At 44.5% G+C, this 14,811-nt stretch overlaps 1 protein-coding gene across 2 annotated transcripts in view; it reads left to right on the top strand.

Moving 5' to 3' along the window:
* The first annotated feature begins 9,516 nt into the window (after positions 1-9,516).
* Positions 9,517-14,811, top strand: part of LOC125288500 (acid-sensing ion channel 4-A-like) — a 59,444-nt gene continuing 54,149 nt past the window's right edge. For both annotated transcript variants that reach the window (XM_048234911.1, XM_048234910.1), the window contains exon 1: positions 9,517-10,709. In XM_048234911.1, coding sequence (XP_048090868.1) covers positions 10,107-10,709 — 603 coding nt within the window. In that variant the 5' untranslated portion in view covers positions 9,517-10,106. The remainder of the gene's footprint in view (positions 10,710-14,811) is intronic.

The following is a 14,811-nucleotide window of genomic DNA, read 5'->3' as shown; positions in this document are numbered from 1 at the left end:
CTCAGGTGAACATGAACATGATTCCACTATATCTCAACCAACATGACTGCTCACTAAAGAGTTAACCAACTCTTTAGTGAGCAGTCATGTTGGTTGAGATATACAGTACATGTCACGGGAGCTGAAAGTGGCCTGTCGCGGGAGCTGAAAGTGGCAGATTACGTTTGTCATTCATGGGAGGATCCAGGGGAAAGTGGGAGTTTAGCGTAAAAAGATGGGAGGGGAAGAGTAAAGAGCACCTAATTATGTATTCCGCAGTATGTACAAAGACTGCTCCTGAAAGCACACGTCTATTCTGCGCCTAAATACTTCCGCCTTGTAAAAGCAGGTGTTAATCCAAATTGCAGTTCAATGCGTCAATAAGAGAACCTTTCAAAGACAACAGAATCACTATTTAGAGCAGCGGTCCCCAACCACCGGGCCGCGGCCCGGTAGCTAACCGGGCCGTAGCCTACGACAAGAGTTTTAAAAAAAATGCATGCAAACTAAATAAACTCAATTTATTTCGCAATAATGTCACATTCGCAATAATACCCACTGACGATGGTGAGCCAGATACCTCAAAGAAAAAAGAAGGGGGGTCATTCAATACGAAATATGACGAAGTCATATTTAAAATATGGTTTCGCAGAGACCGGTGACTCGCATGCACCAAGTCCTTTATGTGTGGTATTTGGCGATAAGTTGTCAAATGAAGCAATGAAACCATCAAAGCTAATTTGACATCTAGAGTCCAAGCATCCTACACTTAAAGACAAACCCCTTGAGTTCTTTGAGCGTAAGAAACGTGAGCAAGAAGGACAAAAAACTAGTGCATAAAGCAACCACATCGGTGAATGTGGCTGCGCTAAAAGCCTCATAGTGGCTAGTCGGATTGCTAAATCTAAGAAGCCCTTTACTCTTGGGGAAGAGTTAATTCTGCAGCTAAAAAAATAGCTCAGGTACCGCTTTCTGCAAGCACTGTCCATAGGCGAATTGATGATATGTCAGAGGATATTGAGGCACAGTTGTTAGAGAGGGTAAATGGGTCACCGTGGTACACTATCCAAGTTGGTTGGTTGCATGTCACTGGCCAGAGTGTTTGAGTTGCGAAAGCCACTGCAGAGATTTCTTACAGAAAAAAAGTCACCGTTAGCTGCATATTTTAGTGATGAGGGCTGGGTGTCAAAACTCGCTTACCTGTGTGTCATATTCAGGTTGCTTAATGACCTCAACCTGTCACTGTAGGGGAGAATGACAACTATTTTCAAACTGGCAGATAAAGTCGCTGCATTTAAAGCCAAGCTTGATTTGTGGGTATGACGAGTGGATCGGGGTGTATTTGATATGTTCCAAACAGTAGTGGGGGTTTTGGGAGAGAATGAGGCAGGGCCCTTTCTCTCAGCTGGTCTTAAGGATCACCTTGTTGCTTTCAAATGAGTTTGAGCGTTACTTCCCATCCTCCAAAGATCCACGGCAAACCAATGAGTGGTCCGCAACCCATTTGTCAATATCCCGAATAGGCTATGAGGAAACCTCTCTGACGGGTTTTTGGATGAAAACCAAAGCAGAATATCCCGAGATAGCCGTAAAAGCGATGAAAACGTTGCTACCATTTCCCACCACGTATCTATATACGAGGCCAGGTTTTCGGCAATGACTGCAACTAAGACCAAATTGCGCAATCGACTGGACATTTCAAACACACTGAGGGTGTTACTGTCTTCCATCACCCCCAGATGGAACCTTCTTGTACAAGGTACAAGGTACAAGGAAGTTTATTGTCACATACATATAGTTACTGGAAGTAAGAAATGCAGTGAAATTATGTCTGGTGTCAGCCTATTTGTGCATTTATGGGGGGGTAAAAAGTGCAGTAGAAGAGGGGTTTAGTAGATTAAGTGGCAAGGGCTGCATAAAAAAGGTGGGGAGGATTGGGATTGGGTGGGGGCACCAACAAGGAGCACCCAAGAGCAACAGGGGCAAGAAAAAACTCCCTTATCAAGGAAGAACCCTTGGGCAGATCCATCGGCTCAAGGGGCTAACCCAACCGCCAGGGGTCTTGGTGTGTGTGTTGGGGGATGACAGGAGATGGGATAGTGTGCTGTGTGGTGGGGGAGAGGGCAGTGTGCAATATGTGTATTGGAGAAGCTTCCTCATGAGACAATGTGCTGTGTATTGGGGGGGGGGTGTGCTGTAAAAGTATGTTGGGGATGTGTGTTGGAGAAGCTTCCTGATGAAATAATGTGCTGTGTATGTAGGGGGGGGGCAGGGACTTACTATTGCAAGCAGAGTACTGTATGTAATTTATGTGAGTGATGACAGTGAAGATGTGTGTGTGTGGGGATGATGGAGTGGAGCAGTGACTGTGTGTGTGTGTGTGTAGTGTGTGTGTGGGGCAGTGTGCTGCTGTAAGTATGTAGAGGAGGCTTACTGTAGCAAGCAGTGTGCTGTATGTATGTGAAGTGATGACAGTGATGATGTAAGTGTGTGTGTTGGGGATGGGGGTGGGGGGCAGAAAGGCTAGGCAATCAAGGACATGGGTAGATGGAGGAGAAATCAAAAAATAATAAATGAAAAGTGTGCAAAAGTTGGAGAAAGTCAGATATGTGTGTGTGTGTGTGTGTGTGTGTGTGTGTGTGTGTGTTTGATCCGTGATGAAATAAGAAAATAAATAAAAGGTCTGTAGCATAGGGAGAGGGATGTAAAAGTGCTAAAAAAGTCTTGTAGGTGTGTGTGGGTGTGTGTGTGTGTGTGTGGGGGTCATGAGTGCTGAGGAGTGAAATGAGTGCAAAGTCAGTATAGTGTGAGTTCAGAGTTGGGGAAATGTTTGAGAGTGCTGAGGAGTGAATGTGTGCAAAGTCAGTATAGTGTATAGAGTTCAGAGTTCGATGGCCTGGGGATAAAACTTCTCCTGAGTCTCAGTTCTGGCTTTGTGACTACATAGGCGTCTTCTTGATTTCAGCGGTAGGAATAATCCATTGTTAGGATGAGAAGAGTCCTTCAGAATCTTTTTGGGCTCTTAGGAGCACTCTTCTGGAATAGATATCTTGTAGAGCAGGGGAGTTGAGTTCTTATAGTATCGTTCAGCTGAGCACTACTCTCTGCAGAGTACTACAATCTCTAACTGTGGAGTTCCCATACCAGGTGATGATGCTACCAGTTAGAACACTCTCAACCGCTGAAGTGTAGAAGGCCTTCATGATGGATGTAGAAACTTTGAATTTCCTTAGCTGACCTAAGGAAGTAGAGTCGTTGTCTGGACTTCTTCAGAACATATTGAGTGTTAACAGTCCATGTTAAGTCTTCAGTAATGTGGACACCAAGGTATTTAAAACTTGTGACTCTCTCTACAGGTTGCCCGCTGATCATTAGTGGGGTGTAACTGTAGTTCTGCTGCTGCCTTCTGTAATCCACTACCATTTCCTTGGTTTTATTGATATTCAGTGTCAAGCTGTTAGATTGACACCACTGTGCCACCTCATCAACCTGATCCAAGTAGAACTGTTCATTGTTGTTACTAATCAGACCCAAGATCACTGTGTCATCTGCAAACTTGATGATGGAGGTATGACTACTGTTGGCTTTGCAGTCATGTGTGTAGATGTTGTACAGCAGTGGACTCAAAACACAGCCTTGGGGAGCACCAGTGCTGATGGTTAATGAGTCAGATGTCAGACCCCCCACTCTAACCACTTGTGAACGGTTTGTGAGGAAGTCAAATATCCAGTGACACAGGGTGGTGTTCAGTCCTAAGGCCTTCATCTTTGTGACCAAGGTGAGAGGTACTATCGTGTTGAATGCTGAACTAAAGTCAATGAACAGCATCCTCACATAATTCCCATTCCCCTCCTCCAGTAGAGTTAAGGTGGTGTGCATGAGGTTTGAGATGGCATCCTCTGTAGACCTGTTGGCTCTGTAAGCAAATTGAAGGGGGGGGGAGGAGGCAGGGAGGGGGATGAGCAGATAATGTTTTTTCACAAGCTTCTCAAAACACTTCATCACTGTAGATGTCAGGGCTACTGGGCGGTAGTCATTCAGACATGATGGACTTTTGTTTTTCGGTACTGGAACAATAACAGACTGCTTGAGGCAAGTAGGAACTGTCTCTTGAGCCAATGATGTGTTAAAGATATAAGTGAACACAGGAGCTAACTGAGCAGCGCCGGGATTTCAAAACCCTGTTAGAAATTCCATCCGGTCCAGTAGCTTTGCTACAATTTACCCTTCTAAATGCATTGCTCACATCGACCTCATAGACACAGAAAGGTGCATCCTCATTTGCTTCACATGCTGCAGCTAGTCCAATATAGTCTGTGTTTTTCATGTCAAAGCGAGCATAAAAAGCATTAAGTTCATCAGGGAGGGCTTTACTCACATTCATCATAGGAGGGGACTTTCTTTCAAAGCCAGTGATGGTTCAGAGTCCTTTCCACACTCGTGCTGGATCACCCTCCAAGAAATCAGCTTCAACTCTATCTCTATAGCGCCCGCTTAGCATCTTTAATAGCTCTCGTAAACTATAAGATGCTGCTTTGTAATCCGTCATATCCCCTGAAATAAGCCCAGCATTATAAGTCATGGTGCGTGTCTTTAATGCCGTTCTCACTTCTCTATCCACCCATGGCTTCTGGTTAGGGAAGCTTCGGATCTTTACAGTTGGGATGATGGAATCAGTTAGCATATTGATGTAACTCAATGATACTTCCGTAAACTCATTGATGTCAGCAGAGTTCGCCTTGAACATCTCCCAGTCAACGTTGCTAAGGGGCGCCCTGTAGCCTGGCTTCCGATTGGTCAGTCCAGCTTTGACCTCCTTCGTCACTGGGGGTCCGTCCGACTTCTCTGTTTGTACATAGGGGAGTAGAAAAAAACAGCGACATGATCTGATTTTCCAAAAGCTGGTAGAGACTTCGCTTTGTAACTGTTCTTGAACTGTGTGTAGCAGTGATCCAGTGTGTTGTCACCACGTGTAGGGAAGTGAATGTGTTGAATAAGTTCAGGCATGGACCGGTTCAGATGTACTTGATTGAAATCACCGCCACAATAAGCGCCAGATTCAGGGTGCGTGTGTTGTTGTCTATTTAACACTTCTTGCAATTCTGAAACCGCAGCATCTGTGTTGGCTTGTGGAGGAATGTAGACAGCGTTGAATATTACCGGTAAACTCACGGGCAGGTAGAAGGGTCGACAGACGATCGCTAGATGTTCTAGATGAGACGAGCAGAACGGTGACATTTCTAGGATCACACCACTTGCTGTTCGTCATGATGCAAACACTGCCACCTTTGATTTTCCAGATTCCTCAGTCCTGTCAGAGCGAGCAGCAGAGAAAAACTCCACCGGAGTGATGGCACTGTCCGGTACAAATTCAGTTAGCCATGTCTCAGTAAAGCATAGAATGTTACAGTCCCTGATGTCTCTTTGAAACTGTATCCTCGCTCTTAGTTCATCCATCTTGTTCACAAGAGATTGGACATTGGCTAGAGAATGCTAGGCAGTGGAGGCCTATGAGCTCTATTCCTCAATCTGTTACGGGCCCCGCTCGCTTTCCTCTGTGTTTTTTTCCTTCTGCCCGAGATGCGTCTCCATGGTTCCCTGATGCATCTCCGAGAATCTCAGTCGGCCAGGTAGAATCGTCAATTAAAACATCCCGAAACAAAAAAGGCAATTCATTTCCGATGTTTCGAGTGTAACGCCATCATATCGTAATCAGTGCAGTGGAAAAGTGCAAAAATTAGGGGTTAATAAAAGGTAAAAGAGTAAATATAAGCACAAGTTAGGCGGAGCAACCAAAAAGGCGTCCGAACGCGGCGGCGCCATGGCAACCATGGCAAAGGTGATTGTTGCAGGGAAACAAGCACAGGGCTCCCACTGATTATATTCGTAATGCACGTTTAGTTCCCATGTTTTGTTACCATATTTTGTTATCACACATGATAGATGTAGCTTCAAGTTGTTCAATTTTCATAGTTCATATTGTTCAATTTTCACTTCTTCAAGTTCATGTTTTTCACATTTTTAAGAGTTCGTTACCTTCACTGTTCATACATAACTGGAGCTAGTTCTTTTCAAGTAATGCATGCACAACACAGAACATTGAACCCCCGAACCTCCCCCCACCGGTCCGTGAAAAAAAAATGGGAATGGTCCATGGTACATAAAAGGTTAGGGACCCCTGATTTAGAGCACCAGTTTTTGTGGTAAAAGTATTTGTACTACCAAAAGCAACCTTAACTTTCGTTGGCCTTTCAAATGTCTTACTTTCACTTTCACGTCATTCACTTAAACTTTCCTACTTGCTAGATTTGACCAATCATCCATAGCCTACGTGCACAAGTAGTTTGAGTAGAACTACTGATCTTCATTATCTCCCTGCTTGTTTACATCTTATCATGTATGGTATTATTTCATGATCGCTAAACGTTTGATTCTTTTTAACGTTGTCATCAGTTAACTTCATTCAACTGCGCTTGCTGCCATTCAGTTGTGGACGATCGTAAATTGCGTTTATGGGCGGAGAAAGGCAGAGAAAGGCGCAGTTTACACTAAGGATTGAACGATTGATAAATACGACGGAAACTTGGGTCTTACAGCATTCGCAATCGGCAGTGTGTCCATGACGCTGATAACGCTACGTTCGCAAATGTACATACATCTGGCCCTCTGTATGTTGTCATCCTCTCTCTCTCCCTCCCCCTCCCTCTCTCTCTTTTCCTTTAACTGCCCCTCCCCTGCTGCTAGCCATCCATTTCACTATCTCACTCCTCATTCATGTCTCCCCCACTGTATGTTTTATATTTTTTGAGGTGTGTTTTAAGTCTAATTTATGCTCCTGAGGAAGTAGTTGAGAAGTTAAGGATAAATAAAAGGCCCAACAGTTAATGAAACATCTCTTAACACAAATTAAGTTAAATGAAGCTATAAAACAAGTTAGCATCAAAAGGACTCCAAAATGACTTTGATTTGAGTGAATCAATTTTGACATTTTGACATTATACAGACATTTTGGCATAACAATGACTGATATTCCTAACCTTTAGTACTCAAAAGTGCATTTTAGGGTCTGTGATATCAACACACTTTTGAAGTTATTTTATAACTTCAATGTTATAAGTTAAGAAAACATGGGGAGATGTTGAACACTGGTGATAAATATCGATTACTCTCTCAAGAAAAAGTCATCATCATTTTTTCTTATCATGGCAGACGTGTAGAGATGTGTTGATTTGTTGAAAGTGTGTCAAATTAACATTGATTGATGACACTACACCTTGCTCTCCCTCTGTGGGTCTTGCAGTGCAGTCGGGGAAGTGTTGTGAATCAGTAACGCCTGAATTAGAGGACAAAGCCTCTCATTAGCTTGCTTAACCACTGTCACACACACGCACACACACACACACACACACACACACACACACACACACACACACACAGACCCTGGCATGGACATACCATACCATGCAAATACATTCTCTCACATACGTGCATGCACACACACACACACACACACACACACACACACACACACACACACATGCACTGCACACACACCACACACACACACACACACACCGTGTGTGTCTGCTGATCAACAGTCTATCACTCTCTCCGCTTTTGTCCTGAGGAGATTGATCGTTAGGACTCATTGGACTCTCGTAACACCTCCCTCAGTCTTCATTACTGAGCCCATTAGTCTCACACCAACACTGTCAGCTAAGGGTGACACACACACACACACACACACACACACACACACACACACACACACACATACAGAAATAGAAACAGACACACACACATACATAAATAGACACAAGAAACAGACACTAACACACACAAGCACGTACAAACACACTGACATGCTCACAAGCAAACACACACACACACACACACACACACCACACACACGCACACACACACACACAGTTGATTGAATTGGAGTAGGCATAGAAGCAAGACAACACAGAAAGACAGAAACACAAATTCAGACACACACAAGCGCTACATACAGTATACACACACAGTAATGCAACTGACACACAACCATGCCCTTTAAACAAACCCTTAAAGGCAGAACTCTCTGGAAGAAGTAAAGTTGTGAGAGCTAAAAGGCAGTGTTTGTGTGTGTGTGTGTGTGTGTGAGAGAGAGAGTGAGAGAGAAAAAGAGAGAGAGAATGAGAGAGCAATATATAGAGGTAGGGAAATACAGAGGATGGGAGGAAGGCAGAGAGGAACAGGAGAGAGAGGGTAAAGAGAAAGGGATAGAAAGAGACAAAGCAAGGGATGAAGAGAGGAAACAGGGGAGAGTGAGAGAGATGGATGGAAAGAGAGATGGAGAAAGAGAGAGATCCTTTTAAATGGATTTAGCAGCTGTGTCACTGCGCTGGCTCTGACTAGCCGTGTGAAGTTTGGGTGGGTTGGGAGATGGAGGGAGAGAGGAGGGGGCATTCCTGACCAGTGGGTGGAAATAATCACACCCCAACCTTCTCATGAATTATTAAGACCCCTCCTCTTTCCCACTCGTGCTCAGTCACTCGCTCGCTTGCTCACTCACTGGCTTGCTCACTCTCTCGCTCTCTCACACACACATACATTCACACACACACAGACGTCTCTCTCCCTCTCACAGTTTCTCTCTCTCTCTCAGATACACACAAACACACACACACACATATCTTACCCTCTCATGGTCTCTCTCGCTCTCTTTCTCTCTCACACACACAGGCGCTTACACACTGCCTTTCCTCTCTCCCCCCCCCCCCTCTCTCTCTCTCTCTTTTCTCTCTGTCCCTCGCTTCTCAGCTAGCGCACCAGCGGCTCTCTCCACACACTCACGCGCTCCCCAGTGCAGAAACGCAGAGGGAGAGAGAACAGAGGAGCAGAGTGAGGGGCGTCTGGTGTTGCTCCGCGCGTCTCCTTCCGCGGCTCGGAGTTTTGCTTCGCTCTCTCTCTCTCTCGCACCTCGGCTCCCCCCACAACACACAATCAGACAAAGAGCGAGAGTGACAGCTTGGGGGAAGAGGCTTGTTGATTCTGCACGCCAGACTCCTCCACCACCAACACCCCCCCCCCCCCCCCCCACCCCTCGCCCCCCACGCAAAACAGCTCCGGCGCAACATCGTCAAGGACCTCGGGCAGCGCAGTATCGAGAGCGTGTCAAAGTGAGGAGTCGTCGAACACTTCCTCCACTCTTTCTTTCCCCCTCTCTATCTCTCTCCTTCTCTCTCTCTTTCTCTCACACTCTCTCTCTCTCGGTCTCTTTCTGCTACATTCGTTGCTCGGGCGGGACTGGGACTTTGGCGGCACACAGAGGGACCTAGACACCTGGAGGACTGGACTGAGTAGGGAGGAGCAGCTGCCGAGAGACTCCCTGCGCTCCTCTCTGCCTCTTCCTCTCTTTGCTGGAAGTTGCCTGCGAACGAGAAGCTAGCAAGGGAGGCAGTGCACCTGCGCCTCCTCTCTCTCTCTCTTTCTATCTATCTATCTACCTCTCTCTCTCTCTCTATCTTTCTATCTATCTATCTACCTCTCTCTCTCTCTCTCTCTCTCTCTCTCTGGAGCAAACGTGCGCGCAGAAGAACAGAGCACGGCAGGGAAAAAAAGGAGGAGGGGAGAACAGAGACGGCAAAACAGCAGAGACAAAGAAGAACAAGAGGGTAAGTGAAGAGTCCAAGGAGAGTAAAAAAGTGTAGTGAAAGGAAGAAGAAACTTGAGATATTAAAGCAGGAAAAAATAGAAAATTAGGGGGAACCACTGAGGTTCAGTGAGAGAGGATCAGTACCAAAAAAGGAGGAAGATCAGGTGGATAAAGAACAGCAGTGGAGATCAGCCAAAGTATAGATGACAAAGGATCAGCTTGAATCAGTTCATGATCAGAGCAGCATTTGGAGGAGACGGAAGGGGAGTAGGAATCCAGGTGCAAGACTACAGGCAGCCAAATCAAACAGAGAGACAGAGGGAGAGAGACTGTTTTGACTGTCAGCTCAGTGAAGGGCAGATTTGAGGAGTAGACTCCGTGCTGCGATAGGAAGGACAAATCAGTCACCACGGAGCGGCCGGCAGGAGAGAGCGTGCTGCCAGGGGTGTCTGCCAACCTCCCCGCAGATGCCACCCTGGCTGCCCAGATGCCCATAGAGTTCGTCTGCAAGATCAAGTTCACCGAGGGGGACGTCATGGCCCAGAGAGTGCCCGTGCCCATGACTGTGCCAGGCGGAGGCGTGCCCGTGCCCACCAAGGAGACCTGCGCCCGCTCGGCCGCCGTGGCGAGCCTCCCAACCTTCGCCGGCGCGTCCTCGCTCCACGGCATCGACCACGTGTTTGTGTCGGGACGGCTCGGTGTGCGCCAGGTGGTGTGGGCGCTGGCCTTCGTGGCATCGCTGGCCCTCTTTCTGTACCAGGCGGCCAAAAGCGCCGTGGCGTACCTGGAGCACCCGCACGTGGCGGCCATGGGCGAGGAGGCCGGCGGGCGCGACATGCTCTTCCCCGCCGTCACGCTCTGCAACGTCAACCGTTTCCGTTTCTCGGCGCTCACCGACGCCGACATCTACCACCTGGCCAACCTCACAGGCCTGCCGCCCAAGAACCGTGCCGGGCACCGGCCCGGAGACCTGGAGTACCCGGCACCGGACATGCTGGACATCTTCAACCGGACCGGCCACCAACTGGAGCACATGCTCAAGAGCTGCAACTTCAGTGGACAGAACTGCACAGCCAAGGACTTCAACGTGGTGAGTCACCAAGAGAGTGTGAGAGAGACTGCGGGGACAATGTGTGTATGTGTGTGAGGGTGGCAAAAGCACAGTGTATGGTGTTTACCTATCCTCTTTGATTGGCGTGTTTTTGCCGATCATAAAAAATTTGCTGGAATTGCCACAAATGGAGCTGTGCCCTTGGCTGAAGTACTGGTAGTCCTCTGGTGAAGCTCTTGTGGTTGGAAATGAGTAATAGATTTTTTTTTTTTTTTTTTGCACAATGTCTCCCACTTTCATTCTTGTAAGGGCACAAATGTAGCTGTTGCCAAGGTGATCCTCATCGTAACGGTCGCGACGTGATGTCAGTAGAGGCACTTCAGGCTTTCTGGTGTCCATTTCCTCTCGCTGGGAGCCTCGTGAGCTTGACTCACTTGTTGACTCGGTGAAGTCCAAGAGAGAATTAGACAGTAGAAGAACATTCTCATCACTTTTCATGAAAGGGGTTGTTGACGTCAGCCTTTTCTTATTTTGGTTAGCTTGGAGGCACGTCGCTGTCAGCTGAGCCCAGGGGGGAATACTAAGTGCTCATTTTAGGATGCATCACCTAAACCACACAGCGGGTGAAAACAAACACAAATCCTCCGTCTCTTCATTTTATTCTTTCCGCACTGACTCAGTGGATCTACAAACACAGGAGCTGCCTTGAGGCACATCAGTGCTTTTGTTGAGAGCTGCTGGCCCTAACTATGTTGGAGCCTAAGGCAAACCCTGCATTACCCCCCCCCCCTAACCCTAACCCTAACCCCGACCATTATATCACAATGACATAATGACATTGGCATGTGATATGATGGTAAATGCTTTTTGATGTGCCATCGGTAGCCACATGGAGCTATTTAGCACACAATGTTTCTGGTCTGTAGTCTTCAGTAGAGAGAGAGCACTTCTGAAAACGAAAACCTTTCTGTGGTGCCACTCAGGTGTCTGTCTATGTCACCTATGCAATTGGGCACCCTTGCAATACCCAAAACAACATATTTGCAACTCCTTTTATTTGTTATGGATGTATATTATTTTCATTTTATAAAAAAAATAATTACTTGAATGAATTATACAGTTTTTCTGTTATCAAATCAAAAAGGTTATATAGTTATATAATAGGATAATAGTAATAACTAGAAAATGTAATTCCAGGGAATTACCATTGCATGTAAATGCAAAAAAGCTGCTGTTTATAACATTATATTACTTACAGTATAATTATTCAGATTACATAGACTTACAGTATTCTTGAAAACCACTTACTTGGTTAGATGTTAGCTTAGAGTATAGGCTACAACAGTAAAAATAAATTATTAATTCAATATTGATCGACATTCTTTGTTTTAATACAGCAGAATACAGCAGTATGAACACTTATCAACCAATGTCAGCTTGAAGTAAAACAAAAAAAAAATCACAGTTGTTGAAACCAATTTTAAAGTTACCCAATAATGATTAGGGAGAAACCAGATATCTACTGAACTTCCATTCTTACAGAACTTGATAATGCCAATCGTATTATCCTAAGACAGATCTATTTATCAGTGGTAATTCTGAACTGGCAGCAAGAGCTAGAGGTCTCAGTTAATAGTAATAGGTCACATTTGGTGGTAATAGACTGAAGAATAAGATTCAGCCCATCAGATGATCAGTTTTAGACAGAACTTAGGTTAGAATCTTACATTTTCACACAGCTCAGGTCTAAAAACAGAGGTCTAACACAGCTAAGTTTCACAGATGTTACAGCACAGGTGTGATTCAAACGTGTGAATGGTTAACAAATATGATTCACGAGTATACAAGTTCCATTTAGTTAGTATAGTCCTCACACAACAATATAGTTCTCAGAATGTCTTAGTGTAGATCTCGGATAAGTCTCAGTATGGTTAAATGGTATGTGCACAGATATGTTGAGATATGGTCACATGTTTGTAAGAATGTATGTTAGTAGGTATGTTGCTAGCAACATTGTCAAAGATTGGTTGACAGGTGTGTACACAGACAGGCACACACGTAATGTCATACACGGTCATCACCACTGGTCTGGTCTGGAACCTAAAAGACAAAAGCAAACAAGTTTAACAGTTATACCAGAACAATACAAGGAACGTCTGCAATTGTACAATTGTTCAATACAACTCATTTATTTAAGTGAAGTTACATTACATTAGGCTGACACATTTTAACCTAACGACTAACATGGTAAACAGTTTAAGCTTATTAAACAATTCTCTCAACAATTCTAGGACAATAACAAAAAAAAGGTAGAGTATAATACAATAGTTGCACCATCAAGCTACTGGTAGTTAAATACTAGCCTATAATGTTAAATTGCAAACAAAGCAGAATTCTGTGTTTTATTGTTTTAGGTTTAAGGATAGTTGATAGGTAATCATATTTTTAAAAATATAAAACGTAAACAGCTTAGAAAACTTTGCAGGCAATGGGTTTGTTGTTGCTGTTGATAATCATGAGTAAGGACGGATCATTCTGATACTAAGTATTATGACAACCAACTGCTATAACTTGAACAGCTTGCTAGGTCTGTCAGCCACATTTTTTCCTACAGATTACGATGTACTACAACTGGAAAGCTTGATTCAAGTGCCAGGCTACACTTAAATTTATAGACCAGAACAATGCAGAAATTAGTAGGCCAAGTAAACATACTATTGTAGCCTATGTTGACAACACAAACATTATAGCTCAACTTCTGTAGTGTCTTTTAACAAGACTTTAGTCGTATGGTCCATTTCAGTAGCCTAGCCTATTCATGGCTTTCATAAGGTCCCTTTCCACAGGAGAATCAACAGCGTAGAATGAAACCGTAGCCTGGCCTATTTGATACACAAACAAGCGGTGTACAACATTACAAATTTGGTAAAATAAAAACAGGAGCATATTTGTTAGCTTTAACTAAAATATGAACGGTAGAAGCTATAACGTTATGACCATCAACAAGGAGTAGGCCCTAACGTTATTTATGCCATGAATGAAACCCATGATGGGTTTCATCAGGTCCCCAGTATAATCAAGCACCAGTCTGCATTAATAATCTATTCTAGGTGCTTGATTCTATACACCTGTGGAAAGTGACCTGATGTTGAATAGAACCAGAGCGATAGGCCTACTTCTCTGGTTTACCTTAACATTCTAGTTAAAACGCTGCTGGTTAGTAGCCTAGGCCTAATGAACAAATGTAACGTGCCTATGCGTTATGTTTGATTGATAGCTAACCGGTCAATATAAAGTTGACGACATATTAACGTTGATTAACAGTGAGTTTCCTTTAGAGATGTGCGGATGGGCTATTATTTCAACCGTAACCGCATAGCAAAACTTAATCATCCATCCGCCATCCATCCGCACCAACGTTTTTTGACCAATTTTCAAAACCGCACCCACCCGCCATCCGCTGGTTGTTTTAATGTATATGGGTGATGCATTTGATTGGTTCAACCGCCACCCGCCCGAATTTAATTAAAATATTATATTTCTTCACGTCATCCGCCCGATCCGCGGTTTAACCGCGGAGTCCGCAGCTGAAACCGCGAACCGCGCATCTCTAGTTTCCTTACATAATAAATATCAACGTAGCAAGGTGCTAACGTTAACTATTTCACTAAAACGTTACCTAACGTTACAACGTTAGTTTTGCTATTCGTGACCCATCATTTCATACATATAGGCCTATAACGTTAACGTTACATAACGTTTGACGACATAAATGACTCAAATACCAAAAACCGGAACACTTACCTTGTCTGTAATTAGAGAAATGTGCCTCTGAAGGAGAGTTTTACGAGCACAGCTCCAGTGGTAGATCGCGTTCAGCTGTTTATTGCTTTCAGCTGCAGTCACGTCATAATGCAATTAAGTTGCCGCCACGGCGGTCAATGTTAACTCTATGAGAATTTCTTGCTCTTTTATCGTAAATATCTCAAAAAGTATAAAGTTCACAAATATGAAAAGACATAGGACAAATCTCCGTTACAATACCTTTGTAGGAGTGTTTGAATGACGTCAAACGGTTCAGTGGTTTTAGAGCCTTTAAACGTCAAATTCGGTCGGAAAAAGAATAATATTAAGAAGAACA

Source organism: Alosa alosa, chromosome 23, assembly GCF_017589495.1.
Source record: "Alosa alosa isolate M-15738 ecotype Scorff River chromosome 23, AALO_Geno_1.1, whole genome shotgun sequence".
Taxonomy (NCBI): Eukaryota; Metazoa; Chordata; class Actinopteri; order Clupeiformes; family Clupeidae; genus Alosa; species Alosa alosa.
Note: the sequence above shows the minus strand (reverse complement) of the source record. Positions and strands in the feature narration are given on the sequence as shown.